The sequence below is a fragment of the Misgurnus anguillicaudatus genome, chromosome 4 (genome assembly GCF_027580225.2).
Source record: "Misgurnus anguillicaudatus chromosome 4, ASM2758022v2, whole genome shotgun sequence".
Taxonomy (NCBI): Eukaryota; Metazoa; Chordata; class Actinopteri; order Cypriniformes; family Cobitidae; genus Misgurnus; species Misgurnus anguillicaudatus.
Genome location: NC_073340.2, coordinates 24,452,603 through 24,468,038, shown reverse-complemented (window position 1 = coordinate 24,468,038; position 15,436 = coordinate 24,452,603). Strand labels below are relative to the sequence as shown.

Sequence of the window (15,436 nt, the reverse complement as noted above, 5' to 3'; positions counted from 1 at the left end):
TGTGTAAGTGCACGCACAGATTCTGGAAAATCATAGTCTGAATAAACCGAAATAAACTATCCCTTAGCGAACGTACATCAACACCTATTATGTTTACGCATAACTTTACGCAAAATCCAATATCCGCCGTGTTATTCTGTCATCTTTTCTCCCTTTTTTCCCCAAAACGTGATAAACGCCACTCCTCCTTTTCTACAGAATGCAATAAACGTGATAAACGCCACTCCTCCTTTTCTACAGAATGCAATAAATCTGCTCCACAAATTACAGCGCACCATTCCACGCAATGTAAACAAACAATGGCGGCGCGTTAAGTACACGGAATCCTAGTTTTCTTCATCTATTTGTACTTCCTGATCAACAAACAAACAAAACCGAAATAATACTTTAATTGCATTGATAAACCTATGATGGTTTTCTGTGACGGGAAAGAAATCTAAGCCCGACAGCATCAAGCTTCTTATGAAAAACTTTAAATTATTTTACTCAAAGTCAACGAAAATCGAGCAGGACCAAAACATTTGCTGATCGCTGTCAAAAATGTTAAGCGACGACATCAAGTATAACCACAGCAATGACGAAAATCGAGCAGGAACAAAACATTTTACAGCTGATCGCTGTCAAAAATGTTAAGCGACGACATCAAATATAACTGCAGCAATGACAGTGTTCTTAATATGACAAAGTAAGTGTTTTGATTAATGCCACTAAAGTTTATTTTTTAATCAGTGGATACCACTGTTCAACTAAATGAATATAAAATGGCAAAGATGAATGCACATTTATACATTGATTGAATAGATTTATAGAATTTTGAAAAAAAAACTGTCATGGATTTATTGCATTTTGTGGAGAAAATAATTAGTTTTTATAATAAATCTTTGAAAATCAAGTTATGGATTTGAATTTTTTATATTTTTATAACCCAATGATGCTATGTGAAAGTTTGTTACAGAAAATTGTGGTTTTTATCTTGTCACTTCTTGGTATAGAAAACACGTTTTTACCAAAATTTGTCAAAATGGATTTATTGCGTTTTGGAACCAAGCTCTTATATACTTGTGACATCAGAAGTTGTTTTTTGTTTTAAATTAGATTAAATTGTTTTATAATGTACAGTGTAGCCATATTGCATAATTACAGGATTTAATGGAACAACAGAGTGGTCTGACTTCAGCTGTGTGAAAGGAAGAAAGTAAACAAAAAACAGTTTTGATATATGACATCATTTTGACAACAAAATGTTTGTTGAACTTTTTTCGAACAATTTTTGGCAAATGCTTTATAACACTAGTGGATTTCGTGATTTTCGTGAAACTGACATATTTGAAAGTCATAAACAGTTTGAGTTTGGTTGCTTTATCCTCAGCATGCAACCCATCACAGTTTATTTTGTTGCTTTTATGTATTAAAATGCACTTCTCACAAGAGAAACATTTGGTTGTGAATTAATTAAAAAGCACAGCAGGTTTAAGTGCAGTTTTGCAAGATTAGTATGTTAGTCTTTTTATTATTTGCATAAAAATCCATTTGAATTATGAAATCATGTCTTCTCTAGACTCTTGGCTACTTGTTGTTGAACAAATTTGGCAATTGAGTTAAGCTGAGCCGGCCGACTTGATCTGTGCACTATTTTTAGACTGATCTTTACTAGTGGCTTTTCGCAGGGCAAGCTCTCTATCGCAAAGTGAAGCCCACAAACCCTCTCTTGTGAGGAAAAGCAAGCAATGTGCATGTTAATGTGAAACTATGATGATAATAATAATAACTATTGGCTTGGCTATCATCATGAAAGCCCACAATCGGCCATATGTCTGACTATCGTCGATACAAGATGGTATCGTCTGTCGGCACAACCCTAGTAAATACGTAGTAGTTTCATGCTGTCAAATGAAGTTTTTCAATTTCTGTAAAGGACAAAGATCGTATGTTTACATACATCATGTAAACTAGGCTTGTGGTCTTTGAAAGACTGCTTGACTAACTCTTTGTGTCAAACAATGTATGGTTCTGTATCAGAGATATGATGGGATCAGTGGCATATGTTTGAATTTCACTTTAATTTTCTGCATTAACCTTTAAAACCGGCTTCTAGGTTCCAGAGTTTTAATGTACTAGTGACAAAATACAGGTTAGACATAGTTAAGTCCACTCAAGGAAGCATATATTTAAAATGTATCTGTTGTTTTGGACCAGGCATAAATCCAGTCCTTTAATGCTGAGTTCCCTGTCAGACACTGATGCAGACCGTGTGGAAGCGTCTTTTGTATCTCACTTCACCCAAACATCCAGGACAATAACAAGGAGCTTTTGAAGTTTATCAAATTAAATTCCTCTCGAAATCCACTTTGACTGTAAATTTGTTTTGATGGCCTCTTCTCGTAAATGATCTTGCTTGATGTAAGGCTACATAAAGCACATGAATGTTTCTTATTGAATTGTATCTGCTTAACTTCTCATCTGCAATATAGTAACTTAAAGGAATAGTCTACTCATTTTCAATATTAAAATATGTTATTACCTTAACTAAGAACTGTTGATCCATCCCTCTATCATCTGTGTGCGTGCACGTAAGCGCTGGAGCGCGCTGCGACGCTTCGATAGCATTTAGCTTAGCCCCATTCATTCAATTGTACCATTTAGAGATAAAGTTAGAAGTGACCAAACACATCAACGTTTTTCCTATTTAAGACGAGTAGTTATACGAGCAAGTTTGGTGGTACAAAATAAAACGTAGCGCTTTTCTAAGCAGATTTAAAAGAGGAACTATATTTTATGGCGTAATAGCACTTTTGGGAGTACTTCGACTCGCCTGAAAAGTACGCTCCCCTTCTTACTCTCATAATGGGAGAGGGAGGGTGTTACTGCGCCGAGTCGAAGTACTCCCTAAAGTGCTATTACGCCATAAAATATAGTTCCTCTTTTAAATCCGCTTAGAAAAGCGCTGCGTTTTATTTTGTACCACCAAACTTGCTCGTAGAACTACTCGTCTTAAATAGGAAAAACGTTGATGTGTTTGGTCACTTCTAACTTTATCTCTAAATGGTACCATTGAATGAATGGGGCTAAGCTAAATGCTATTGAAGCGTCGCAGCGCGCTCCAGCGCTTACGTGCACGCACACAGATGATAGAGGGATGTATCAACAGTTCTTAGTTAAGGTAATAACATATTTTAATATTGAAAATGAGTAGACTATTCCTTTAAGATTTGACAGATGGGTTTATTAAAAGTGAGCTGTTAGGCTGTCACGATTATGAAATTTGGCTAACGGTTAATTGCCTGATAAATTATGACGATTAATTGCCCTTTTTTTGTGCTTTAACGATTATTATGATTGATTGTCTGTTTTATTGCTTTGACATTTAATTCTCATACATTTTTTGTTTGTTCATTAAATAATTTCACACGTTGTGATTATTTAAATGAAATCTTTTGCAAGGTTTACCTGTCAGTAAATATTTGTACACATAACACACATTTAAAAGTAATTATTTAATGAATATATCTTTCAAAAACTGAAAATTCTTCAAAAGAAATAAACACAATAAAGTGTCTAAAAAAACCTGAAAATAAAAATGCAATCAAAATAAACTATACCAGAACAGGCCCAAATAATAGCCAATCCTTCTAAGGTCATATTAGTACTGGCTGAAAAAAAATCTATTCCTGCAGCTCCTCCTTGTGGTTTTTAGAGAGATGTTTAATCATTGTGGTGATCTGAAATCATCGCGATGAGGTCAAACAACCGCGATGAAACGATTATTTAATCATTATGACAGCCCTAAGCTACACTGCATTCAGTTTAATACATGTTTAATTACGTGTCAAACGGACTAGCTCAGTCCTGTTTATGCTACAAGAATCCCAATGTATTAATACACGCATATGCTGTTTGCATGTACACCGACTTGAGATTTTTTGTAGGTGGTACAGTGTGTATTATGTAGGGTACTGAGAACAGTGTAGGCGAGGTGATACCTTGGCTGTTTAAATAAATGAAGGGACCTGAATTGTTCAGCATCTCTAACCTAGTGTCCTTGCCTCCACATCATGTTTGTGCTTAAAACAGCTTACCTGTCTCACAACAGCAAGAGCTCAGCCCAAAAACGGCACAGTGGGTGGCAACAAGACTGCCAAGATAGTCCCAGCCAGAAAGCCATCAGCAGATATCAGTAGACATCTATTCACGTGAAAGGAAGATGGGTTGAGTTAGCTGATGAAAAGCCTTCCTCTTATTTCACTCACCAAACTGTCAGCATTCACTTTTTGCACAAGCTTTCTAAAACTTACATTATGTAAGGGCAGACTCTGAGGTTCTGTTATTTTGACACCCCTTCGAAAAAGCATGTACTTTGAGCACAGGAGCTTTTTGGTTTTGTTGCATTGGCAATTCTGTACACTTGCAATTTTTATGTAACTCTCTCCTCGCGTCCGCCAGCCTTTCGGCTTGGGTGATTGAACATTGTCCAGAGATGCTGTGGTAGGAATTAGTCCTGCCTGCTGGTGGATATATACTAGTTCATGAAAGATTCATAAAAACCTGGTAAATAATTGAATTGTTGACTCACCTACAGTTCTCTACTCTTGCTTTTTTGGGCCGCCGATTGTGAGCCTGCATTTCAAGAAACATCTCTTTCACCAGCACTCAGGCTGAGGGACGTCCTCCCTAGCACAGGATGTGGTGCACCGTGATTACTGTGTTTTACTGCTCTTCAAATCCCAGTGTCTGATTATAGACTTGCAAAACAGAGTGGAGAAATAGCTGGGCAACTTGTTAATAGGTTACGATTTGGCCTAGAACAAGAAACTGAGTGCTAGATTTTCAACTTCACGGATATTTTGTTTGTGCAATGTGCAATACTGGAAGGGTTATGAAGAAATTCCCAGCTTTTAGTAAGAACTGATTCACAGGCCGACGGAAATGATTACAGGACAGCAACCGCAGAGATGATTGGCGTTAGCTCCCATGAGGCCATGTGGTGCACAAATAAACCTCATTTCTGTATTTAGGTTTAATTTGGTTCCTATCACTCACCCTTCGGGCTGGCATTGTTAACATTTCAATTACTTATGAAGGAATAGTTTACTTAAAGGTGCACTTAAAGGTTGAGAAATGCAATATAATATACATAACTATATTATCGGTGGTGTGTAAAGACTTTAAATAATGAACTCTTTTTTTATTCTTTTGGATTACTTTAAAGAGAAACCATGAATTTGAATATAAAAAATTAGACGATTGTGTTCAACTAAAGAAAGGAAATCATTAACATCTTGGAAGGGGGGGGTGACTAAGTCTGTTTACACTTGGTATTAAGATGTGATTCGTCGATCGAATCACAAGTGGAGGAGAGAGACACATTCTGTTTACACTTGGAATTTAAATCTGTCACTTTTGTCCATTTTCGACCACTTCTGTCCTGATTACTGAGAGGTGGTGGTCTGTGAAGACTGTGTGCGAGTCTCTCTGCTTTTTAAACGCGCAATTGATGATATATTATTTACTGTATGTGTGATTTGTATTACCTCTCTAAATAATACTGCAAAAAAAACAACTTATATATGCCAAACAAACATGAGGAAGCAGAATACTGCTTTCCATGCAGTAGTTGTTATTTTAATAAATGTAGGTTTTGCAAAGTTGTGTTTGGTTTAAGTTACCCAAAATTCTAGAATATTCAATGTAGTGCTTTATTAATTAAAGGCAGTGTATCTGATTTTAAACGGTAGCCTACTAGCACTGAAATCATGATCCCACCCAAATTCAAATCGCCATCCAAAGCAACATCCCATGTCTCATTCAACAGTGAGAAAACTTTGCAGTACAAAGTGATCTTTCTGTTGGTCACATGACCTCCCCAGATTTCAGCGCACAAGTCTGCAATCAATGCATCCTCGATATCAAGAACACATCCATGTATTTTCATGCGTTCTCTGTAGAGTCCGACTGATATGCATTTTTTTTTGGGCCAATGCCGATATTAGGGAGTAAGAAAGACAGATAACGATATATCGGCCGATTTTCTTTGTGTATATTATAGTACAGTACACTTATACTACAGTATATTATACTACAGTACTGTACATAGAATACATACATTAACAGAATATCGTACTATATATAAATAAATACATTTTGTGCAATGATCACTCACAAATGTGGTGATCAAACACTTAAAAATGACGTGACAAAGATATGTAATATGTGTTTAACAATAAACTTTATTATCCTAAATGAGTGTGATATCAGTGCACAAAACATTAAACTTGACTTATTATAAATAATTTCAAAACACAAACAGAATAAAATACATATTACTTCATTGGCAGTTTTGACGAGAATAACATTATGGACTTATACTGAAAAGGAAAACTTATGAAGTCATTGTTTATTAGCTTTACAGTAAGTTATGTACCTCACAAATTAATTAGCAGCGCTTGACTGACAACATATTGATGTAGGTTAATGTTTAATGTAGTGCACAACGTTTTAATAACACAGACCCACAGTGTTCGGCGCAGACTTGAGACTTTTATAAAACGAAAGCATCTCTGCTCTCCGCCTTTTATTTAGCAAGGGTGTAAAGTTGCGTGAGCTTATTTAACCAATTGCTCTGAAATGAGCATGTTCAGTAACAACATAAGCAGCTGTAATCTTACATACTGTAATATGTGCGTGACTGCGTTTCAGTTTAAACGTGTCAGTTCTCCGCCTTGCGTTATTTCTCCCGCTTGCATTTTTAACAACTTGCAAATAGACGGTTTAAAAACACCAAGTGTAAACGGGAATGTGTCTCTCTGGTCCACTTATAGACGGTTTCATCAGACGCACGTGATACACGTCTGGATCCGAACTTTACTTCCGGTTTCGTTTTTTAAATGGTCTGACTAGTTGCTAAACTGATCTCTTGAAAAAATTCCTCATTAAAAATAACACATGTTTTGGTGTCCTATGTAATCTATTTGTTGTTTTTTTGCTTGTTATATAAATAAACTATGTTTAAAGTACTTTGTTGTTATTTATTATTAGCAGAGTTTACCGGAAGTTACGTGGGACCGTGACAGCAGCTTGTTTATGCTGTTACTGCTGAAACGGTCTATAATACAACTGACCAAAGTGCGTCTTAAAACCAGTTGTAAATGTTGTGAAGACACCGTGTGACTGCCGCCACCTGAACTAAGTGACCACTGACTGAAGTGAAGGGGGGTTGGCTGGTGTCACTACCCAGTGATCTGGGTCACCAGTACCAAAACAGTACAGGGTTCCCATGGGTCCTTGAAATCCTTAAAAGTTTGTGAATCTAGGGGAAAAATGTAAGGCCCTGGGAAGTTTTTGAAAATATAAATGCATAGATACAGGTCATTGAAAGTGCTTAAATCTATTCAAATCAATTTTATTCCTGTTGTAGTGTAGGATAATATCATAAAATTCTAGACTTTTAAGCACACGTGCTAAACTGTTCACTTTAAATGCTTATATTTTCTGTATGCGAATGTTGATTCATACCAAAATGATTTTTTGCATAGTTGTGTTTGACACACAAAAACGTCTCGAGTTATGTATGTAACTGAGTTGTTCCCTGAGAATGGAATGAGACGCTGCGTCTCCCTCCTTGCCATACTTCCTGCGTCCCTGTAACGTAATCTTTGGCAATATTGCAGATAGCGATATACTTCCTGGCTCCTGCATCACCTCGTCTTTGTCATTAAGCCTCACCATTGGTTGAATGTGATTTACACATTCAGACGCACTTACCCCTGAAGGCGTCCCCAAAGTGTCAACCCAGTGACGCAGCGCGAGTTCCCTCGAAAGGGAACTGTAACAATGTGTCTTAAAAGCTAACACGATGTAACCTTGCTCTCACTTGAAATTTGTCCCCACATTTAGTCCTTGAATTTGAGGGTATTAGACCTGGAAAGTCCTTGAAAGGTCCTTGAATTTGAAGTTAACTGAGGTGTGGGAACCCTGACAGTAAAGCGCGCTCTGCTAGACAAACAAGTACTTCAAATTCAAAAGCAAAAGTAGAATATCTGAATCCATCTAATTACCATCCTATCGCGTACCTACCTTACCAAAAGAAACATGACCCTTTCAGACTCTTTGCATCCCACAGCTGTTTGCATCTCGTGGTATAGCAGTAAATTTACCGATGTTAATTTGGGCTTTTGCTCTTTGCTGATCCAGATGTTTTTTGTCGTTGTTTTAAAAAAAAAAAATTTTTGTAGCTCCTGTGCAGGTTGTCACCTCCAGACAAGAGGTGAATGCATGTGAACGCGCTGATGACGTATGGTGTCTGCCTGAACAGGTTGCGCAGTGGCATATGCAAACACGTTCATTTAGACAACTTAAAGGCGGAGTCCATGATGTTTGAAAGCCAATGTTGATATTTGAAATCACCTAAACAAACACGCCCCTACCCCAATAGAATCTGGACCTTCTGTTGATAGACCCGCCCCACACATACGCAACCCGGCATTTGATTTGATTTGATTGGCTATAAGTGTGTTTTGGTAGTCGGCCCGTCTCCTTTTCCAACCCGTTTTTCAAACATCGTGGACTCCGCCTTTAACATAGTGATTGCTATCAGGATGTGAGGAGACTTCTAACCAGCATAACTAAAATGTTTCTGGATCAAATCAGATACCCGGCCTTTAAAAAACTAACATTAAGCACTATCTACATCCACTAGCACTGTAAGATGTGTATGGTCATTGTTTTGCAATTCATTAATTCATTTCACTCTTGTCAAGGACATGAATAATATTTTATTTAAAAATATAAGTATGTTAATTGTCTGGTATTCAAACCCTTGATATTTCTAACACCATGTTTTGCCGGCTGACCTACATGGAAAGCCTAATACCCAGATATCACTCTTTGCATAATTGTTCTGAAGCTGTGACTTCCTCTGATAGCTTGTGTAACGTTCGCTCAGTTCTCTCTTTGTTCTCTTCAAGAAGAGCAGTACAGAAGGTCTCGGCAATGTCATGATTGATTTTCGTTTAAAATCAGACTCGAGGAGTGTTTGCGTATGTGAGCAGCAATAATTTGTTCAATTAAGAGTGTGTCTCTGGAATATTGCAGTCGTTGTTTATGAGACTTTGTCCCTTTAAGTTGGCATCTACGAACAATAGGCCCTGTCTGGGTAAACAATGCTACCGTATTGGTGCGTTTAACATGGCCCGTGACACAGACAGGCTTAGTGTTTCGTGGTGATGCAATGCCGAACCAAGTGCTGTCGCTCCATGGGGCCGACGGCTCTGTTGCAGTATGGCTGGGAAAGTAAACTGATTGGCCAGATCTGTGCTATGAACACATTTGCAGTGTTGAATCATTGTGAAGCATCACCCACACAAGCCTGTATCCATATGGCCAAAAGTAATCAGCTTCATCTTTGTGCCTGCTTATACTAAAGCATCACTTTTATGCAACACTTATGTCTATTTCTTTATGCACAGCATTGTACTGTTTGCCCCTCAGGCTTTGTTCGATGTGGACCTCTGAACGGTGACTGTGATCTTGTTTTTTCAAGTTGACTGAGCCGTCTGGTTACCTAACAGATGGACCTATCAACTACAAGTACAAAACTAAGTGCACCTGGCTGATTGAGGTCTAGTAAGTGGCATCTCTCTTTAATTAGAGTATTACGCTATATTATTGTTTGTTTTCTATTGAACAAGCAGTTTAAATACATTTTAGCAGCCCTTTACAGGGTGTTGTTTTCTGTGTTGTATTACCAGAAAAGGCTTGGGGGAGCACATTCCACCTCGCACTCTTCAAACTAGCCAGAAATGAGAACATGCTGTAAAATGTTCTCATTGCTGGATTGTACAGCCGGCAACAAGTTCTTAAGCATTATGTCATCAACTTTGTTTTGCAGCCCGAACGCAGTGCTGAGGTTACGATTTAACCATTTTGCCACCGAATGCAGCTGGGATCATATGTACGTCTATGATGGAGACTCTATTTATGCTCCCCTAGTAGCTGTGTTCAGGTGAGTGTGCCTACAAAAACCGCACAGATTTTAGATCTGTCACACCCTTAGTAGGGATCAACAATAAGGATGGCTCAGGCCAGTGTGAGATTGTTTTTTCGGTTGATGGAACCGTCACTTGCCCTAACCGGCCAGTTTGTCTGTCACTGCAGTGTTCATCTATTATGTATGAGTACAAACAATAGGGTTCTTGACAAATTTTGCTGATCTGAAAATACTGCACGCTGTGTTAAGTAGATGGATCATTTTTATATTATATTATATTATCCATCTAAAACTGCAAAACGTGGTAATACTGTGGTAATATCATTTAGAATGGGTTGAAAAATTTAAAACTAATTAGTAATATTTGTGATTTGAAAATTGAATTGTTTTCATATTTTAAAAAACATTGAAATTATATAGTTTTGTATTCTGTTGTGTAAAAATACATTTACATTTATGCATTTGGCAGACGCTTTTATCCAAAGCAGCTTTCAAAGCATTCAAGGTATACATTTTTATCAGTATGGTTATTCCCTGGGAACTAAACTTACCCGTATTTCACTGCTAACTAAGGATGATCAGCTTGTTAACTGAACATTAACCATTAACTGATAAGATTTTAATATTATATTGTCATTGAGTAAAATACAGTTAACCGTTGTCAGTGACCCGGTAAAATACAATAACATTTTATGTAATTTGAATGTGCAAAACTGCAGCAACAGATCAACAAAAGAACCAGGATGCATATACACTATCAAATTTTCATGCAGAGATATTTAAGTAATTTTTTGTATTAGGCACCACGAAAAATAGAGTAATGTACAACTATTGACCAATCAGAATCAAGTACTGGAACAAATCGTTTTATAAATAGAAAAAAAAACATATTGTGTCACACAGCCATACTACATTACTGTATGTTAAGACATAATTTTCAGTGTTTTTTTTTAAGTAGGTTTAGTTTAATTATTATTTTAAAGGGGCCATGGCATGAAAATCTGATTTTTTTTCCATGTTTAAGTGCTAAGATTGGGTCCCCAGTGCTTCTATTAACCTAGAAAATGTGAAAAAGATCAACCCAGCAACTTATTTTTGGTAAACCATTCTCTACAAGCACATGAAAAAATAGGTTGTTGAAATTTGGCTCTCCTTAAGATGTCATAAGGAGCTCTTATTATAATAATACCACCCCTTAATCGGCACTATCCAACCACAGCACTGCCTTTTAGTGCAGAGAAAAGCACAATTGAGTTTTAATTGCAACAAACCACCATCATTGTGATCAGTGTTTAAATTTCATCAGCTGATTTGCATTTTATAGGACACACCCAAAACGGCACATTTTTGCACATACCTACAAAGCGGCAATTTAAACATGCTATAATAAATTATTTATATGGTATTTTGAGCTAAAACTTCACATATGTGCTCTGGGGACACCAAAGATTTATTTGACATCTTAAAAAAGTCTTGTGCCATGGCCCCTTTAAGGTATTTACAGTGTAATACATTTTCATGTTACTGTGAGATGAACACTTACACATTAACTTGAACCTGGGCTTTCAGTTTATAAAGATGACTGATCATGGTGAATGTCACAAAGACTGTCTGTTCTGGTGGGGACAGAGGTTGTGCTTTAATCTGAGGTCTGTTGCCTTTCTTGTGGATTATCATTGACACAAGTTTGAGTTACGCACGTTTATTTTGTGCAGAGCATCATATCAGACTCAGGAGAACAACATGCAACGAGTCTGCAGCACCTTTTTGGGCAACTTATTGAATCTTGAACCAAGATCTTGATTCACAGCTTGCGTTTCATAGATTTTAAATGCAAGCGATAGTTTTGTCACAGTTTATAATGCAGACACGGCGTGGTGTCATTTGCCTGTTGAATTAGCATTTTAGCAATAACAAATCTGAACAGCTTGAAACACCCATCCAAGTTCAGATATAGATGAGACAACAAGTCGCACTGAATCTACATAACATAACATAACATTCTGAAAGAAAGACAAACGTGCCTATATGATGTACCTGTTTTATGATGCTTTTTTCTGTAGCTACTGCTGCCTTCTGAGTAGGCGCTTAGTCTTGAGATATTATGTTTTTGTCCGCAAGCTAAAATTGCACTGAACGAGTGCCTTAAATAAGCTTATGCCACCACGCACGTGTGCAACTTAGGGAACATGTAACTTTTGCACATATGTTTAAGGTTTTAACAAAAAATAGCTTGTGGTTAAACATCACTTGGCGGACGCCCAGTTAAAGACCCATGCTTTTAACACATTATGTGTTATTTTAACACATTATGTGTCATTTTTTATTAATTTTGAGTTAAAAGTAACACAAAATGTGTTGTTCCAATAATAACACATAGATGTGTGGATTCTGGGACAACGCATTTAGTGTGTTGGCACTAAGCTAACACTGTTGTTTTTAACACATTTTCGTTCTAAGAGTGTACACACACACAAATTATGTAAACTAAAACTTTTATTCTGCAAACGATTAGTTGCGATTAATCGTTAGGCACCCCTACTTCCAAACCATACTCAAGCACGTGCACGTATGTAGTACAAATGATTTCTCATACAAATTATTACTTTACCAGACTGTTAGGGCAGCAATAATTTGCGTCATTTACAGACCATTCACAAATTAAAGATAGAAAAGTAGCAAAGGCACATGTCGACATGCATAGTGCGTTAATAATTTTTTTCTTTTAACTGATAATATTAATCGATCATAAATTCTTACCAACGGTTAACAGTTTACTGATCAATATGAACATTCCTACTGCTAATGCAATGATTTGCCAATTGATCTACCGGAATACCCTTACTGACTAAATACTAACTTATTTTTTTATTGTTGAGCCCTGCTTCTCATTAAAAAAAATATTAATTGTATTAACTGCTGCTATTACAGTAGAACGAGAGATACTTAACCAGGTTTTTGTTTCAATCTGTTATTGTCCCACAGTGGTCTCATTGTCCCCGAAGTGAAAGGGAATGAGACAGTCCCTGAGGTGGAGACCAACTCAGGCTACGCACTCCTGCACTTTTTTAGCGACGCTGCCTACAACCTAACGGGATTTGAAATATTCTACTCGTGAGTATATGAGTTAATGACATCAGCGCTGTATACTGAGAAAGAGCTTGCTGATTTGGCTAGGTGCTAATACAGCATATATATATATCACACAGGGGTCTTCATTTTACCCCCTGTGGGCATGTTTTATACTTAATATAATCACAGGTGTACTCTTTTAGTTCAATTATATATGATCTTGCCTTTCATGTCCTTGGTTCATCCCTCCTACAGAATGAACTCGTGTCCAAATAACTGCTCTGGCCACGGCAAGTGCACCTCTGGGAACTCAATATCGAGCCGTATGTATTGCGAATGTGATAAGTACTGGAAGGGCGAGGCCTGCGACATCCCGTACTGCAGGAACAACTGTGGCAGCCCAGATCATGGCTACTGCGACCTCACCGGAGAAAAGCTGTGCGTGTGCAACGACAGCTGGCAAGGTACTTCCTCTTCTCCTTTTCCATTTGCTCCCTGCTGGTTCCCCATCCACAGATTCTGTTTAAAAAAATAAATCTGAAGGATGCTGTGAAATCATGCTGGGAATCAGAGATCTCTCTAGTTTTATATTCCCAACAAAGCTTTACATATCATGGAGTTTGTTGCTGGCGCTCCCTAGTGTATATTTTGTAGAGGTGCACCTGCCACTTCTGCATCACTGCAGCATCTGCATTGAGCTCAGTGTCACAATGTGTTATATATATATTAGTAAGACTTGGTATGTATGCGTAACATTACATGAAACATTTTCAATGTACTGAATATCTGACACAGATCTTGTAATGCGCACATGCTCGAAATTTGAGATGTTTGAGTAAAACTATTAAAGGTCCTTTTCTTTCTGTGTTTTTGAAGCTTTGCTTGTGTTTACAGTGCGCAATATAACATGCTCATGTTTCACATGTAAAAAACACAGTATTTTTCACACAATTGACTTATCTAGCGCTGTTTTCAGTGTCCTCAAAACGGGCTGATGTCATCCTTGTTCTATGAAGTCCCTCCTTCAGAAATGCGTAATGAGTTCTGATTGTGTAGTTTGTTTAGTGTGTTGTGATTTAATAGCAGCTTAGCTTCCCGCTAGCTTAGCTGGCGACTGACGTATTCCTGTGGGCGGAGTTTAGTCAAAAAACTGTTCTACTGACGTCATTTATGCAGGAAGTAGAGAGCTGTAGTTCAAACCGGTCACTCGCTGTAGGCTTTGAAAGGCGAATTTTGTTAAAGAAAATATATCGTCTGGCAGTGAACTTTGAGCTTTATCATATTATTTATGCTCTAACATTTTACACTAACTAGGGTTTAAAAAATGGGACCAGGAGGAACGTGACCTTTAAATGTATAAGGCAACTGTGACTCTCTAGATAAAATGTCAGACATCCGGAGACACTTTGCAATTTGGGAAACCATGTTGCAATTCTAGATCATTTGTGATTTTACAGGTATAAAGAAAGGTCATTATTAATTGTCCTTGCCTAAATCACTGTCTTTCAGGTCCAGATTGCTCTCTAACGGTCCCTTCCACAGAGTCTTACTGGATTATGCCCACAGTTAAGCCATTCGGAGCATCTCTGGGCAGAGCATCCCATAAGGCTGTTGTACAGGAAAAGGTTATGTGGGTTGTCGGTGGCTATACATTTAACTACAGCAACTTTCAAATGACTCTGAAGTAAGTTATATTTTAATTGAGTGCTTAGAACAAGTTTGTCATACTCCGTCGATGAAATTATGAAGTGCAGATTAAAATTTACTTGCTTTACAATCAATCACAATAGTCTAAAAATTATAATAAATAATACTAATAAAGTTAATAATAATAGCAACTGTTCAAACTGTTGCTCACGTTTGAAAATTTACAGCTACAATGGTTATGGTTTGTAAGGGTTTAATAAGTTTTTTTTTTTTGTGCGTTTTTCTATCTTTGTACTCTCTCTTAGGTTATTCTGTGGATAATTGTGTAGTATGAAGATTGTAACACAATGCATTACGTTTCTTTTGCTGTTTTCTTGTAGTTACAATTTGGAAAGTGGTATCTGGAACACCGTGCCCATTACTAGCGGACTCCTGCCGAGATATGGCCACTCCTTGGCACTATATCGGGTAAATGTTTGACAAATATCATATTAGGAATGCATTTTACATCTTTCAAATAATAATAATAATCAGTGTCTAGATGAATGGATATGGCTGTTTAGCAAATAAGAAGTTCTAGCTTTTGGTCTGCATGTACAGTGTAATTCAGATCTTAACAATGGCAAAAATATCTTCCTCCACCTCTTTTTCTTCTCTGTCACTTTTCCATCATGCCAAAATAAAACAAGGCAGACAAACACTGTGCTATTTAAAGGCTTAAATAAATAAATGGAA

At 37.2% G+C, this 15,436-nt stretch overlaps 1 protein-coding gene across 1 annotated transcript in view; it reads left to right on the top strand.

Annotated features, from left to right (window-relative positions):
• atrnl1b (attractin-like 1b) overlaps positions 1-15,436 on the top strand; it is a 126,101-nt gene that overhangs the window by 5,081 nt on the left and 105,584 nt on the right. The window contains exons 2-7 of the mRNA XM_073867025.1: positions 9,537-9,618; positions 9,884-9,997; positions 12,968-13,096; positions 13,310-13,518; positions 14,564-14,738; positions 15,082-15,169. Of these exons, the coding sequence (XP_073723126.1) occupies positions 9,537-9,618; positions 9,884-9,997; positions 12,968-13,096; positions 13,310-13,518; positions 14,564-14,738; positions 15,082-15,169 (797 nt within the window). The remainder of the gene's footprint in view (positions 1-9,536; positions 9,619-9,883; positions 9,998-12,967; positions 13,097-13,309; positions 13,519-14,563; positions 14,739-15,081; positions 15,170-15,436) is intronic.